At 41.2% G+C, this 14,325-nt stretch overlaps 1 protein-coding gene across 4 annotated transcripts in view; it reads left to right on the top strand.

Annotated features, from left to right (window-relative positions):
• CEP170B (centrosomal protein 170B) overlaps window positions 1-9,849 on the top strand; it is a 58,080-nt gene extending 48,231 nt beyond the window's left edge. For 2 of the 4 annotated variants that reach the window (XM_014871845.2, XM_014871849.2), the window contains 6 exons: window positions 1,043-1,081; window positions 1,636-1,779; window positions 3,246-3,334; window positions 3,874-3,967; window positions 4,881-4,932; window positions 5,656-9,849. In XM_014871845.2, coding sequence (XP_014727331.2) covers window positions 1,043-1,081; window positions 1,636-1,779; window positions 3,246-3,334; window positions 3,874-3,967; window positions 4,881-4,932; window positions 5,656-5,891 — 654 coding nt within the window. In that variant the 3' untranslated portion in view covers window positions 5,892-9,849. The remainder of the gene's footprint in view (window positions 1-1,042; window positions 1,082-1,635; window positions 1,780-3,245; window positions 3,335-3,873; window positions 3,968-4,880; window positions 4,933-5,655) is intronic. The other 2 variants (XM_014871848.2, XM_014871852.2) reach the window with 1 other exon arrangement.
• The last annotated feature ends 4,476 nt before the right edge of the window (window positions 9,850-14,325 follow it).

Raw genomic sequence — 14,325 nt, forward strand, 5'->3', positions numbered from 1 at the left:
TTGGCATACAGAGCTGAGTACTGCTACAAATTAGGCAAATTAAAAAAAACCCAAACAAACAGAACAAAAGAAAGAGTTCAGCAGGGGTGAAACCTTCATGATTTGTGTTTACCAAAGCCTTGGATTGTTTGGGATGCCTTGTTTTGTGGGTGTGTAGGCTTTGCAGGACCCAGCCTTCTGTGGAGCTCAGCAATCAAACTTAAACCTCACCTGCTGCAAACACAGTCAGGTTGGGTCATCCCAAATCACTGGCTCCTGCAAATTTTAGCCCTGCGTAAAATTCTCTTGGCAGGTCGTTTTTGAAAGAAGTTGATAATGAGTTAACAAAAACTGAAAAGCCTGATTAAGTTTGTTAAGTTGTGTAACATACTCAGTATGAGTGTTGGTACAAGAGGAAATACCTACAGGTGTGACAGAACAGAAAATGTGAGAACAGAACAGGTCATGTACAAAAATCACCTGTGATGGTGGAGCAGTTGCTGTCCTTACCTTGTTTTCAGCTGGTTGTGCTGAGACCTGCTCACTGTAGGAATGTCTCATTCCCTTCTGACACTTTTACTGCTGCAATCAGCCTAACTTACTGTTTCTGCACTTGATGAAAGGAAGCTTATTAGCTAAACATTTTGGCTGTTGTGCTCCTGCACCATAATATCTCACACCTGCTGCCTGTGTGTAACCCAAGTGCTGCTGTGTAGTGTGAGGAACCTGGACCTTGGATGGCACACGGTTTCCTCACAAGGAGCTGTGTGCTTTGTCCACCAAAAAGCCTCTTGGGCTGGATGTTCAGCCCTTTCCCAGAGGGCTCTGGATTTCACTCAGCACTGTCCAGTTTGGAGTAACTGGGGAGCTACTCAAGGCCACCTCTGCAAAGCTGGCTGGTGACCAGGATCTCTGTGGGCTTCAGTGCATGATGGGGGGTGGTCCTCAAGAATATGCTTTTGGGAATGTCAACCCCAAATAACCCCAAACCCTGTGTTCCCTTTGATGCTTACTGTCACAGTCATTCACTAGCATTGATCTCTTTGTTTCTGTTTTAACACAGATTGCTCGTAGATCTTTTCGGCTGGCATATCCATCTCAGGTGCACTTTCCATCCCATTATTTTTGTATCTCTGTCTTGTCAGTTATTTTCTTCCCCTTCTTTTAAAGTTTTTGTCAGTAAACCCAACAGGAGTAACTGTCTTGTCATTTCTGTTCTTCCTGTTAATTATTTGCATTTTTAGTGGTTTTGTATTGCTTTTTCATCTCTTTCATGTGTTACTAAATGGTTTTTGATTAATTTGAGTGTGTCTTTAATGTTGCATTGATATATTAAGACATAGGATATGGGAAAGCAGGGTCCTTTTGAGTTTTAGCTAAATTCAAAAAAGACATATGTACTTTTCTATACATGCTCAAGACTCTAAATTTTAAAGTAGAATAGCCCCACAGAGTTTTGTGGTATGACTCCAGTGGGTAGGCACTTACAGGATTGGGGTCTAGTAATTTGCTTACAAGCCATATCTGTCTGAACAAGACTTTAATGAATCAGTGTTCCTCTTAGGCTTGCCCAAAAATCTGCAATACCTGTAGTGAGTGCCTGTGAGCCTACTTTCCCTACTAGTTTTTAATGACTCATTGCTCATTATTTCCAAGCTGGTGCAGCACATTCCAGAAGCAAGTCTGAACTACCAGAAAGTGCCTCCGGGATCAGTGGAACTGAAGGATTTTGACCAAAATATGAATGATAATAGAGAAGAGGAACCCTCAAGAAAAACAAGGACAAGAAACCGTGAGGAGGCAGGCCACCTTTTTCTTTCCTTTATATATCACATTGCTTTAAGCTGCTGTCTGTATACTTGTTCTTTGTAAGCTGCCAAAGGAGGCTACTCAAAAAAAACCTGCCACACTTCTCAGCAGCCCTGATGTGTGGTTATAGAAGCAGGGATTAAAAAGAAAAAAGAGGAACAGAACCACCCCTCTTGCCAATAGTGACTGGAAGTTTCCTCTCTTGTGTAAAATGCCAGTAAAATCTGAGGTTTGGTCACCTGTTTTTGAGAGGACACATTGTGTTAGAGCCTTCTTAGGCTATTTCACTGCTGTCGTAGAGAAGAACTCAAGCATCTCAGCTTTGAAATCTGGAGCACTTACAGTTTAATGGCACTTTACTGTTTTGCAGCTGGCATCCTGGTCAGAGCTGCTTATGGAGCAGCAGTGGCAGGATCTGGAGAGTTAGGACTGGGCTCAGTGCTGTGGCACATCTGGCTTGCTGTGCCCTGCAGCCTGCGAGCACTGCTCCCTCCAGTGTTTGCAATTTGATGTGATTGTTCTGGGCTGAGAGGGCAGGGTAACCTGCAGATCACTGGGGTGATGCTAAAAGGTGAGAGAGCTTGGCCTGCACTTGAGGCTGGGGATGGTGTTGGGATGAGGAATGTAGTGGAGTGATGGTGCCAGGGAGAGGAGGAGAAAGCTGCTGATCCAGCACTGGCTGTCACTCCTGCTTGTTTTCTGCCTGCCAGCTGTGGTGGGAAGGAAGAGCTGGGGCAGAGGCTTCAGGGAAGAAGTGCAGGCAGGAGGGGAGAGCTGGCTGCAGCACAGCCACTCTGGAGGTGGAGTGTGACTCACACAGGCACATACAGGGCACCGTGGGCTGAGCCACTGTACTGATCCTGTCCTGTGACTGGTTGGAAGCAATCCTTTCCTCTCCTGTAGAGAAGTGCCAAGGCTGGATAAAAGGTTCAGCTTCAGAGTGCCCCCAGCTTGATGTGGGCTTTCCTGGCAGAAGCCTGGAGGCTCTGCTAAGCCACAGGACTTGAGTATTTGGGGTTTTGTTGTTTGTTTTAATAAAGTAGAATGCAACACAGTGGGACACCTGGCTGTGAAGGTGGTTTGAACTCATATGTGTCACATTAGGTAGTTTCAGCAAGACTTCTTATGGGACTTCTTGCTTTGTAATTTGACTTTTGGGGTTTTTTTTTTGTCAGGTGTGGAAAGTCCTAAGTGCTGTTCTTTCAGAAATGCTTAAATGCTTATGTTACTGCAAACAGCTGTGTGTGTGTCTCTAGAAAAAGTCTGAACAAGTTTGTATTAACCTTTATTCCAAAGTGCTGCAGTAAAGCTGCACATCCTCTTAATCTCCCTTGAACTTCAAGTATCATCCACGCAAAGAAAGATGTTTCAGTGGAGATAATTTACTGTAGAAAAAAATCCTGTTTTGTAATATGCCACTTTTGCTAAAAGTTCTCCAACCTGTCCTCATATTTTAGGTAATTTTCGACAATCTGATGTTGAACCCAGTGTCCCAGTTATCACATACAATCCGTGAAAATACGGAAAACCTGGCTGAAAAAATGAAGTAAGTAACTTCCTGTCCCTGGCCTGAAATACTGACTTGCTGGTGAGTTTGTTGGCTTGCTACTTGTGGAAGATATGGTACTGTAATCTTGAAAAGTTCTGTAATCAGGATGCAGGGAATCTAGATGTAGGAAATTGTGTATGTGTAGTGAACCAGAGGTAATATGATTATTTGCAATCACTTTTCCTTATATCTTTGGCTTTTGGAATTTAATGCTGGATTTGTAAGGCCTGTTGATGCCTTGACTTTGAAATGCTGCCTGTGCAGGAGATACAGCAGAAAATTGGTGGATTGTCTCTTCTTTCCTTTTCTGTACCAAGGCTCTTGTAAATATAAGGTTACCAAGCTTGTGAAATCTTTTCAAAGTTTGTTGTTGCTTTAGAGACATGAGTTAGGGAAGGACTTTGGATTGTTCCTAGCTTTATCCAGCTGCTAATCCACTAATCTCTTTTGTTGCCACATCTTGTGATAATTAAGTCTTTTAAACAAGCAGTTTTTTGATGGCAGTTTTAAGATCTGCTCTATTTTTTGTGTTACAGGATTCTGTTTCAAAACTCAGAAAGGACCTGGGAGGAGATGGAGGCCAAAATCAATTCAGAAAATGAAGTGCCAATTCTGAAGACATCAAACAAAGTAAGTCCATGCAAACAAGTGAAATATTAAAGACTTCTACCCATGAAAGCTTTGTAAGAAGCCAAACCAACAATCTCAGACCCTTATCAAATCAATTTCTGAAATTTCTGGTCCATCTTCACATGTTAAACTGCTGGGCTTTATTACTGTTTGAAGTGTGCCCAAGTGAGTTCCTTCTGTGGTTTTGTTTCACCAAACTCTTTCCCAGTTCCTTTGCAAGTGATCTTCAAAGACTGGGTTTCTTAACAGATGTTGAAGTTCAGGGTCATTAGGCCTCATTTAAACATTTACCAAAAGGTCACCTGCCATGTGGTTTCCACAGCTCCACTTGCAGACAGGTGTTTCTCATGAATGTTTGTTTTCTTCACCTGTAATTGTTTGATTTTTGGGCAGTAAAAATCCACCTCAGGGTGAATTCACTCAGGTGATTCAGCCTCAAGATGGTGTTTGTGCTCTCATGACCTTTCGTTGTCCTTGAAGAAGATAGTAAGGATTTAAGTACAGTAGTGGATCCAGCAGATACGATTAATCTAAACAACCTTGTGCAAGACCCGTGTAGCTTGGTGCTGCAGCAGTATCAGTGTTGCCAAATGCCTTGTCAAGTCTGGGAGTTGAGTTTACAAATATCTTTGTTTCATATTACATCTTTGTACAGGTGTAGTACAGTGCTTCATATCTAAAAGCCACTGTGACTGTGAATGGGGTGGTGTTGTAGCACTTGGTGACATGGTGCAGAGCAGGCTCCCTGTGCACTGACCAAATGCACCTCAATACAGCTTTCCTGTTATATGAGCAAGGTTGGGCCTGACTTTGAATCTTCTTGATCAGATAAGGCAGAAGCAGTAAGACTAGATTCCTGTGTCAGTTCAGTACTTTGTTGCTTAATTTTCCATTCTGATGCTTTTGTTTCTAGGAAATCAGTTCTATCCTGAAGGAGCTCAGGCGAGTTCAAAAACAGCTTGAAGGTTGGTCATCTGAAATGTTCCTGTTGTCTCTCAAATGCCAGTAAAGTTGTACAAAATAAAGTAATGGCCTGATTCGTCAGTGAAAGCTGGGAAAGGATGCAGAAGTTTGGGTTGTTACCACAGTGCTGTCTGATGAATGCATAGGGAATTAATAGTAGATTTATCTTATACTGCCATTTTCTAGGAAAATTTTTGACTAGGGAAATATTTGACTATTCAGATTTTTGACTGTGGAAATATTTTGTTTGTGGTAATTAGCATATTCCCATAAGATAAACTGGTGCAGGACTGTTCTGATGAAATAATATTTAGCAGCTCTTTCAGCCAGTAAGCTGTGCTATGCTTTTTGGACTTGAATTTTGCACACAGATCTCTGCGTTAGGAAAAGCAGGACACGCTCATGCATTATCTAAAAGCATAATAAAGGCATGTAAAAACATCCAGGCATCATGTTGGGCTCCTGCTAAAAGCTTGCCATTTGTCTGCTGTAGTTTGTCTTTTCCAATATGAAGTTGAGAGTCCACGTCTCTTCAGTCTGGGAGAGGTTTTGCTTGTTCAAGCTGTTTAGACCTGAAGGTACTAATGAGGAAAATAACCTGGCTAAAACGAACAAAAATACTGCTTACAGTTCTGCTGCTTTCAAAATGAAGGCAGTAAACTTCTGTTTGGAAATTTTGCTGACTGCTGCTAATGTGTTTGGTTTTTTCTCCCCTTTTTCCCCAGTCATAAATGCTATCATTGACCCTACTGGAAACTTGGATATAGTTGCCAGTAACAAAGCATCTTCTGCTGCTAAACAATCTACAGCCACTAAAGTCAGGACTGCTAACAATTCTGGGTCCACACTGGAGACTTTGTCCCTAGCACAGATGAGAAACTACACTCAGAAATCGAACTGTGGATCTTCTAGCTTACAAGATTCGAATTTCATTCCAGATGGAGAGAAATATGTGATCTGATACAATATTTTGTATTGCTGTTATACTGTAATCTACTGTTGCATTAGTATTGTGTATGAGTGGTTTGTGGACAGTTTGTGTGGAGCAGTTGTTTAGATTGCTAACATATTGCACAAAAAAGAAAAAATCTATGCTGTGAGGGTGAATGGAAAGTCTGTGTATGCCTATTAAACAAGACTAGCACTGTGGAGCAGCACATACTCAGCACAGAGGCAAACTGATTTTTACAAAATTACTCACTTATTCTTCCAGTGTGCCATAAGAAAACAGGCTTTGCATATTTTCCATTCAATACTGCTGAGGCTAAAGTGTTCTTGCATTGGCCTGTTTATAACTATTCAGTTGTAATGAGGCTTGATTTGAAAAAAATCCCACACCTTTTTTGGTACTATATTTGTTTGGGTTTTATTTGATTGATTTTTTTTTGAAGTGTACAAGTGAAGCATTAAAACTCTGTTGGAATCAACTTGCAAATCCAACAGAACGATTGTGCAATATCATGGGTTTCTGAGAGAAACCCTTACTGCAGTTGTGTAAGATTTCCTTTCAGCAGTCATAAAAAGGCAGCCACACTGAAGTTGTGCATCTGTTTTTCAGTCCAAAAACCAAAACAAGACAGAATAAACCCTTTTGCTTTTTCTCTTGGGAAGGTATAAAAGTTAGTAATGGTATGAATGTAAAGACCACCAATACAGTTACATTTTGATGATATTTGAGACCCAAAGTTTGGGGTAGGTACAAAAAGTTAGATTTTACAATTTAGCTTGCCAAATTTTATGATTTTGGTGCAAATGCTGTCTTTAAGCTGCTTTTCTTTTTTAATTTAAATATACAGTCTTTTCACAATGAGCTACAAATGCTCTTGGCTGGGCCAAAGACTAAGATGTTTGCAATTACCCAGTTGCAAAGAAAACCATCTGTTCCAATGGCTTATGGAATAAACTTAATTACACAGTGGCTGTGAACTAGTGCAATCACTTGACAGCACTGAAAAAATAATGGCCTCAATGTAGCTCCACTTTTATGGCTAGTTCTGTTATGAATTTTTTTTCAATGCAAAAGTGTTTGCAAAGGCCACCATTGTGGTGTTCTTCAGAAACTATTCAACAGTGGCACACACTTGGTACGTTTGGGATTTTTGTCTCTGGATTTAATTTTTGGTCTCTTTACAATCCTAGAAATACTAAGGGTTGTGTACAGTTGTTTGAGCAATTTCTTATTTAACTAAAGTTGGGGTTTATATTCTGTCTTTGTGTTAAACTGCAAAACACTAAGCAATTTTTATTGATTCAAGAGCAAAAATTTTGGTTTTGAGGGGATCTCTTCCAGATGTGTTTGCTCCCAGTTTTTTCTGTCTTGTATCGATTCCTTTTTCATTCTTCCAGGTGAACAAATAGTAATCAGGTAAAGAAATTCTTTTGTAGCTGTGGAGGATACATTTACTGGGAAAGGTGAGCAGATGAGTTCCACTTTGCCCTCATACAGTATGTAGTTTAACCAGTGAAAATGGTTTCCCAAGCTTGACTGCTTCTTGTGTGCTGACTCTATATTTTGGGGTGAGTAGTGGATTCCTTAGTTAGCTTCAGTAGTTACCTGAGCTTTTCTGCTAGGTTGTTGTAACAGTGGGAACCTGTTAAAATAATTTAAATAAATAGGGATGCTCACAAAATGTTTAACCTTTCTAGTGAAGAAGGTGACTGCTTTCCTGGTGAAGCCAGTGAGAGCTTTCCATCAATTTCAGCAGAGACAAGATCGGTCCCAAAATGGGAGTATGTCAACAAGCCATTAGTTTATTTTTGAGCCTGCAAGATGCTGGCTGGTAAATAGTAGGTGCAGATATCCTTCCAAGATTTCCAGTAGGCTATAAGCTCATCTGCTTGTGTGGAGATGCCCTTCCATGAAGAAATCTGCTGGATTTCACGTAGATGAATGCAGAATAAAAAGAATTTACCCTTGATGTTGTTCTGCCTGTAATATATGCACTATCTGAATGTGTTAATTCAGTGGTTGATTCTGATCTGTCTTTTCTTGAAATACCTGACTGTGTCCTTGGTGAATATCATAAGTGGTGGTATCATTCCTGACATATGAGACACAATTTTTCAAGCCCTTTTTAGTTAGGGTTTGAACTGAACAGGTGCTACCCCAACTCACTAGGAGTTGAAGGACCTTCACAGATAAGGTGTTGCTGTTAGTTTCAGTTTTGCTGTAGAGACGAGTGAATTACTAAGATGTACATCTGACTTCTCTGATTATTTGTTATTTCCACATCTTCATGGCTATGCTCAAGTGGATTCTGTTTCTCTGCAATGTGTCCTTGATGGGACTTCTGTTTATTTTCACTTGAAAATTGCTTGATTCTTCTTTGATTCTTGAACACATCAGGGAGGGATTGTCTCCCTTGGTTGCTCTGTTCTGAACTAGAGGGTGAGCCCACAGACACCTTGCATCAATTAAATCAACCTGCAAAATACAGTACCTCTTCAAGTGACTAATGAGGATGCAACAATCAGTGTCTCTTGATAATTTGGAAATGAGTGTGTAAAGGCAGGGAGGATGCACAGCTTGATTTGTTTTATTTGTGACTCAGCCAAACTGTAAAATGCTTCTGTGTCCTGACAAAATGCTCATTCTTGGATCTTTGCATTTGAAAAGGTTTTGCTAGTCAATGATGAAATGCAACATATTTTTTCTTGTGTTCACTGCTTCTGAAGTACTGTGGTTTGCACTTGTCTGCTCCAGATAAGCCAAAGAGCTATCCACTCCTTTGCTGATTGTTAGTTCTTACAAGCAGTACTGTATGCAACCGTGGAAACATGCCTGTGTGACTCCAGTGTGAACCTGACCCATGTCTAGTGGTGTATTTGGGGGGCCCAGGATCAGTGCACGAGATTCCTGCTGGCTTCCATGAGCTGTGGATGGGCTCTGCATTGAGCTTGGCAGGGCTGATGTTGCCCTGTGTGTCACTCCCGTGCCACTTGGCTTTCATGTATTTTGTGTCTGACTAAAGCAATGTAATGAAGGGTGGGATTTTCAACGTTTTAGGGAAGCAAGTGCTCCGGTCCTTTTGGGTTTTCCTTATGCTTTGGGTGCCTGATGCCCTGAGCACCTTCCAAAATCCCAGCCCTCAGCTCTTCCACTATACTTGAAAACTTTTCAGTTTGACGCTTTCAGATGTAAAATCCTGTTATTCTGTTCTGATGGCGTGAATGTAAATTCCTATAAGGGTGTGTAGGAGCTTTGGGAGCGAGGACCCAGCTGGGTTTAGGGTGGTGTCATGTTGTGGTCATGCTCCAGGAGGAAAGAGCATCTGCATCATCTTTGAGTATTTTAGTAAAGGTACAATTAGTGGAATGTTTACATACAGCCTACTGACAAAAAAGGAGACAAAAAATAAAAGATACAAAGTGTAAAGTATTTAAGTGCAAGATTCTACTAGTTTTTTTCTTGTTTTGCAGATCACACTAGCTATTTTTGAAGTTGGTAAATGTGTATAACTTTTGCAAAGACCAGACAGAACTACCTGTTCACTTTTGATGTGCCCCGTGCTGAATTGTGCCTATTTCACTCTCTGCTGTTGTTATGCTGCTGATTCTGCTGTTCTGAACTGTTCACTGGATCATTCCATTTGCATGCAACACAAATGCAAGCTGAGCTGTCTGAGAGTAAAGCTGAAACACGTTTGTATAACTTGAATCAATTAATGACTTTCTCTTTTCCACGCCCTCTTGAAATGCTGTGTAAAATTTTGATTTATTTCTTCTGCTCTGATTTCTTTTCACTTTTGGTTTGTTGTTTTTTTTTGTTTTGAACGGTAATTTATTTTTGTTTGGATTATAGGCAGTATCTGTACATTTTGTTTCAAGGTGATATTGTGGATGTCTTTAAAGAACCAAATTGTTATTTTATATAATTTTATCATAAAGTTGCTCTAATAAATCATTCTTTTATCATGTGACATTGATGCTGGATTTTGTGCATTAATTTGGAGGAGGATGTGTGTTTGATGGATGGATTGTTTAAACTGCCTGTTCTCACTGGTGTTAAGTGCAGTGCAATGACAGAATTGTCAGCAACTGAAGACTCACAGCATGACTGGATCAGTCCTGGTGACACATATGGCTGGGCAGATCCCTCTCCAAAGAATAGGAGTTCCCTTATTCTCCCAGAACTTCCCAGGTTGAAGTCCCTAAGTCCCTTTCATATGAGGGTGACACATACGAGTATTGTATGGTGATATTTGATTTAATTTTTAGTACTGTTTTGTTTCATTGCCATGATTAATGTGGTGGTTGAATCTGGCCTGGAAGTGATCATTTCCCAGGAGGTATGTGACTGCAGATACATTATTAGGCTTCTTTTTTTGCTCTCACCTTATTTATATATATACACTCACACACATATAAATATATATATATATATATATATATATAGTTTATGTGTCTGTGAAATACTTTTTGGTGGTTTCCTTCATTCCACCAGTGTCCTCCTTCCCTCCTGCAGTTCTGTCTGAGCTTTGCATCCTTCCTGGCACTTTAGGAATAATGTTTATTCCTCCTCCTCCTCTGCACTGCCTTCATCCTCCCCCACCGTGCCTGGTGCCATGTGGGACTCTGCATTAGCATAGCTCCTGTAGGAAGCAGAACACATGCAGATGATGAAAACATGGCCTTGTTTGCCAGCAATAACTAAAACAGAGGAAGAAAATACTAGTCCCTAACTAGAATCACTGGAAGATTTTTCCATTCCCCGCTTACCTTTCCATTAGATACTTGAACATGGAAATCTTTCACATTTGAAAGTTTCAGGGAGGGATTTTGTGTCTAAAAAAATAATAAATCTTATGTCTCTCTTAAAAAGCCTTCTGAAGCTTAGTTTGTGTGCTGTGTCTGCAGAGGTTTTGTGTGTTGTGTGCAATGTAGGGCTGCATTACACACTAACGATATTGCCTCTCCCCAGGCTTCCCTGACAGTACAGAGCAGTGTTTGAGTCGGGATGCTGTGCAAAGGGCTCTTCTGAAATCAATAGAGCACCCACTTCATTAATTTTTAACAGTTTGACTGAATAAACATAAGAGGCGGTGGAACTGTGGCCAAAACTATTTGCAACATAATGAAAGCTGCTAGAATTCAAAAGTAGAGGAGAGATGAGAAAAGTAATGATCTCCTCTGTGCATCTTCCTGCTGAGCCTTCAGCTGCAAGCTGGGTTCTCCTCCATCCTCAGCTGCTTTGGGAAACAGAGCCTGGTTTTCCACGTGTGCAAGGGAGGGAACACCAGAACGCTTTGCCTTGAGCAGGATTTCAGGATCCTTTCTCAGAACAAAATTTTTGTTTCTTTGGAGGAGACAAGTTCTCTTTTTAGGATGTTGTTGAAGATCCAGCAGCAGACCCTCGCCTGTTGGGTTCTGCCCATGTGGTGCTGGGAGAGCACCGTGACTTTCTCATCCTTGGGCTTTGGAGAGCAAAGCCCTGCTGATCTCAGCTGGTGGGATGGGGTTGGTGTGGGGCAGCAGTTTGGCTCTTGGGGGGTGTTACTTTCCTTAATGGGGTGCAACTATTTGGATGCAATCCTGCAGACTCTGAGCACCAGAACACAGGAGCTCACCTGTGCAGTTACCTATTAAAGGTGTGTTATTTTAGTGGATTGGCTGCTGAGCTCTGTGATTGATTTGGGCTGAGCAAGACAAGCCAAGAACAATGAATATAAGAAAGTAGCTCTCACTGGGACTTTACCCTGATTAAGCCTTTTCTCCTCTGAATAGAAAATTCTGGAAATATTGTACTTGCCAAAAGAATTGGTTCCATAAAGGGTTTGTTCAGCACTAAATGCTTCTGTAAACATTCAAATCACAGGAAAGAAAAAAAAACAAAAAAACCCTAAAATATAGCATCCACCTAACACATGTGGACACTTCCCAAACAGGAGATCCAGAAGCAGGGATGAGGTTTGGTTTCAGCAAGAGCAATAACCAAGAGAGAAGAAAGTATTTTGTATTTTATAATACAAAATACATTCAACACAGTATACTCTGAAGTATTTTCTTAATACTTGCAAGTCATCTTTCCCAGGTGTGACTGGATAGTGAGTGCTGCAAAAGATGAGTGGCAAGACTGAGACAGCAAAGGACTCTGCAATCTCTTGTGCTATAAGTCACAGCTTTATTTACTTGTTTTCAACTGAAATATTTTTCCAACCAAAACATGGCTGGCAGACATTTAGAATTTAATTTTAGGCCGAATAAAATTATTGCAAATAAGTTAAATGTTTCAAGTCCATGGTCAGATATTTTAGTGAATTTACCGAATATTTTAAAAAGTGGAAACTAAGTCTTTAAAAATACTTCCAAACAAATCACAATTTTATTTAGACTTTGAAATTTTCCCTAGGCTTGTCAGCTGAATCACTTCCCAGTTCTAAACCTGAAATAACTTCTTTTGGGTCTCCCCTCCCCAGCTAATTTGAGTATACAATCCTTTGGTACAAAATATAAATAGAGCATTTTTCTTTTCAAACGTATGGGCTTTGGCTGTTCCTGCCTCCCATCCTTCTGTCAACTGCTGGTATTTGGAGCCTAGCCTTGCTCTCCTGAAACAGAAAGTGTAGTTTTGTAGTAATCTTTGCATTGCTACTGATGTTTTTGTCTATAATTAGCTCTCAGAGACGAGAATGTGTTAAACTGGCAGTTTCTTCTTATCAAACCTCCCACACAGGCAGAAAAAGCTCTTTCACTTTACCTTTTAATGCACCCTATAACGAACTGGATGAGGCATGATTTTTAGAGAGAATATGTTAACCACAGAGTGCCACCCAACTGTACAAGAGATGCATTTACTCTGTGGGGAATGGTGGCAACAGCAACTGGTAGAAGGAGCCTTGTCTGAGAGATGGGAAAGAGGAAGAATAAAGAAAATTTCCTGTTTGCTCTAAAACTTGCTATTCTTATTTTCTTTCCTCCCCCCAGCTGCATGAATTGGTCAAATAGAACCATATTCTACCCATAAACCCACTTCCATCCTGAAACTCTCATAGCTACAGCACTAAGTGAGATCAGAAATGCAGAATTGTTGGGCTACTATGTGAGATCAGATGAGCAGAAGGAAACCAGGATTTTGCAAGCTGGAGAGGAGGAGGACAGTGGAATTTATCAGTACTGCAAGTGGTTAGAGAGCTGACAAAGAGAAGAAGTACAGCTCCTCCTGGAAGGTGCTTTCTCTGATAAAACCAGCTTGAACTGAACTGGTGATATTGGAGAAATAAATGATAAAATCTGAACTTTGTAAAAAAGTGCTGCTGCCTGTGTGGTTCGATCCCAGAGTCAGTGGGAGCTTTTGTGATTATGTTGACAAATAGTTCATGCCAGGATTTCAGTCCTGCACACAGGCAGGAGCTTAGCTGAAATATTTAGTTGGAATGCTCAGCCTCTGAAGTCATCTGAGGGCCAGGGACATTTCCTGGGGGTGATCTGGACCTTTAGCAGGGTGGCTTTCTGGAGCTCTTTTCATTGGCTGCAGATCCTGCCTCCAGCTTTCTGGTAACTGGATCTACAGGGACAGCAGCAGCCTTTGCTTTGTTTCTAAGTCCTGTTGTAACAGAGATTTGGGATGGCTCCCATGATAAGTGATCTGTGCACAGCAGTAAATTCAGGAGTGAGGTGGCTGGGCAGAGAGGTGTCCTATCTGCTCTACCAACTACCTTTTGGTCTTCTTTGAGTTCATGTTTGTGTTTTGGTCTTGAGGGAAGCAGAGGTCCCATGGCACTTGCAGCTTCCCAGGGAAAGGCCTCTTTCTGTTGTACCAGACCTATCCTCTGGCTCCTTACTTTTTCCATCTTCAGCAGATTAATGCAAGGTGTGCTAAAGCCTCATGTTCCAAGCAGTCTCTCCTTTGATTCCTTACAGCATCCTTCCTCTGGTACTGCACAGGGGAACTGCATCCTTGGGTTCAGGAGGAATAAGAGGCTGCCTGAAGAAGAACAGCAACATTCCCAGAGTGATTTATGTCAGCTGAGGTGCAGCCTTTGGAATTTTTTTGGCATAATTTCTTAGAAGCTGCCCCAAACCCAAATGTCACATATAACTCCCCAACAGCATCACTGCAAATTCCAAATGCCCTGTGTTGAAGATGAGGGCTGCGTTGTTTCAAAGGAGCTGGCTTGCTCCCTTGTGTTTGTCCAAGCATGACTGAGCAGGAAGCTGCAAAGAAAAACTTTATAGAGAGGTTGTTATGGAGAGTTTGTTTGTCTGCTTAAAATGAAGCTTCTGGTGGGTTAAGAATAATGCAGTGGGAATAGAGCCTTGTTTGGGTTGCTAACAGCACCAAAGCTGAGCAATCTTCCAACCAGTGTCTTCTCATGCTGATCCGGACTCTGACTTTCCACCACAGAGTGGGAGCTTTGCCATCCAACAGAGCAAGTTATGGCAAACAGGTGAAGATC

This window comes from Sturnus vulgaris, chromosome 6, assembly GCF_052056855.1.
Source record: "Sturnus vulgaris isolate bStuVul1 chromosome 6, bStuVul1.hap1, whole genome shotgun sequence".
NCBI lineage: Eukaryota > Metazoa > Chordata > Aves > Passeriformes > Sturnidae > Sturnus > Sturnus vulgaris.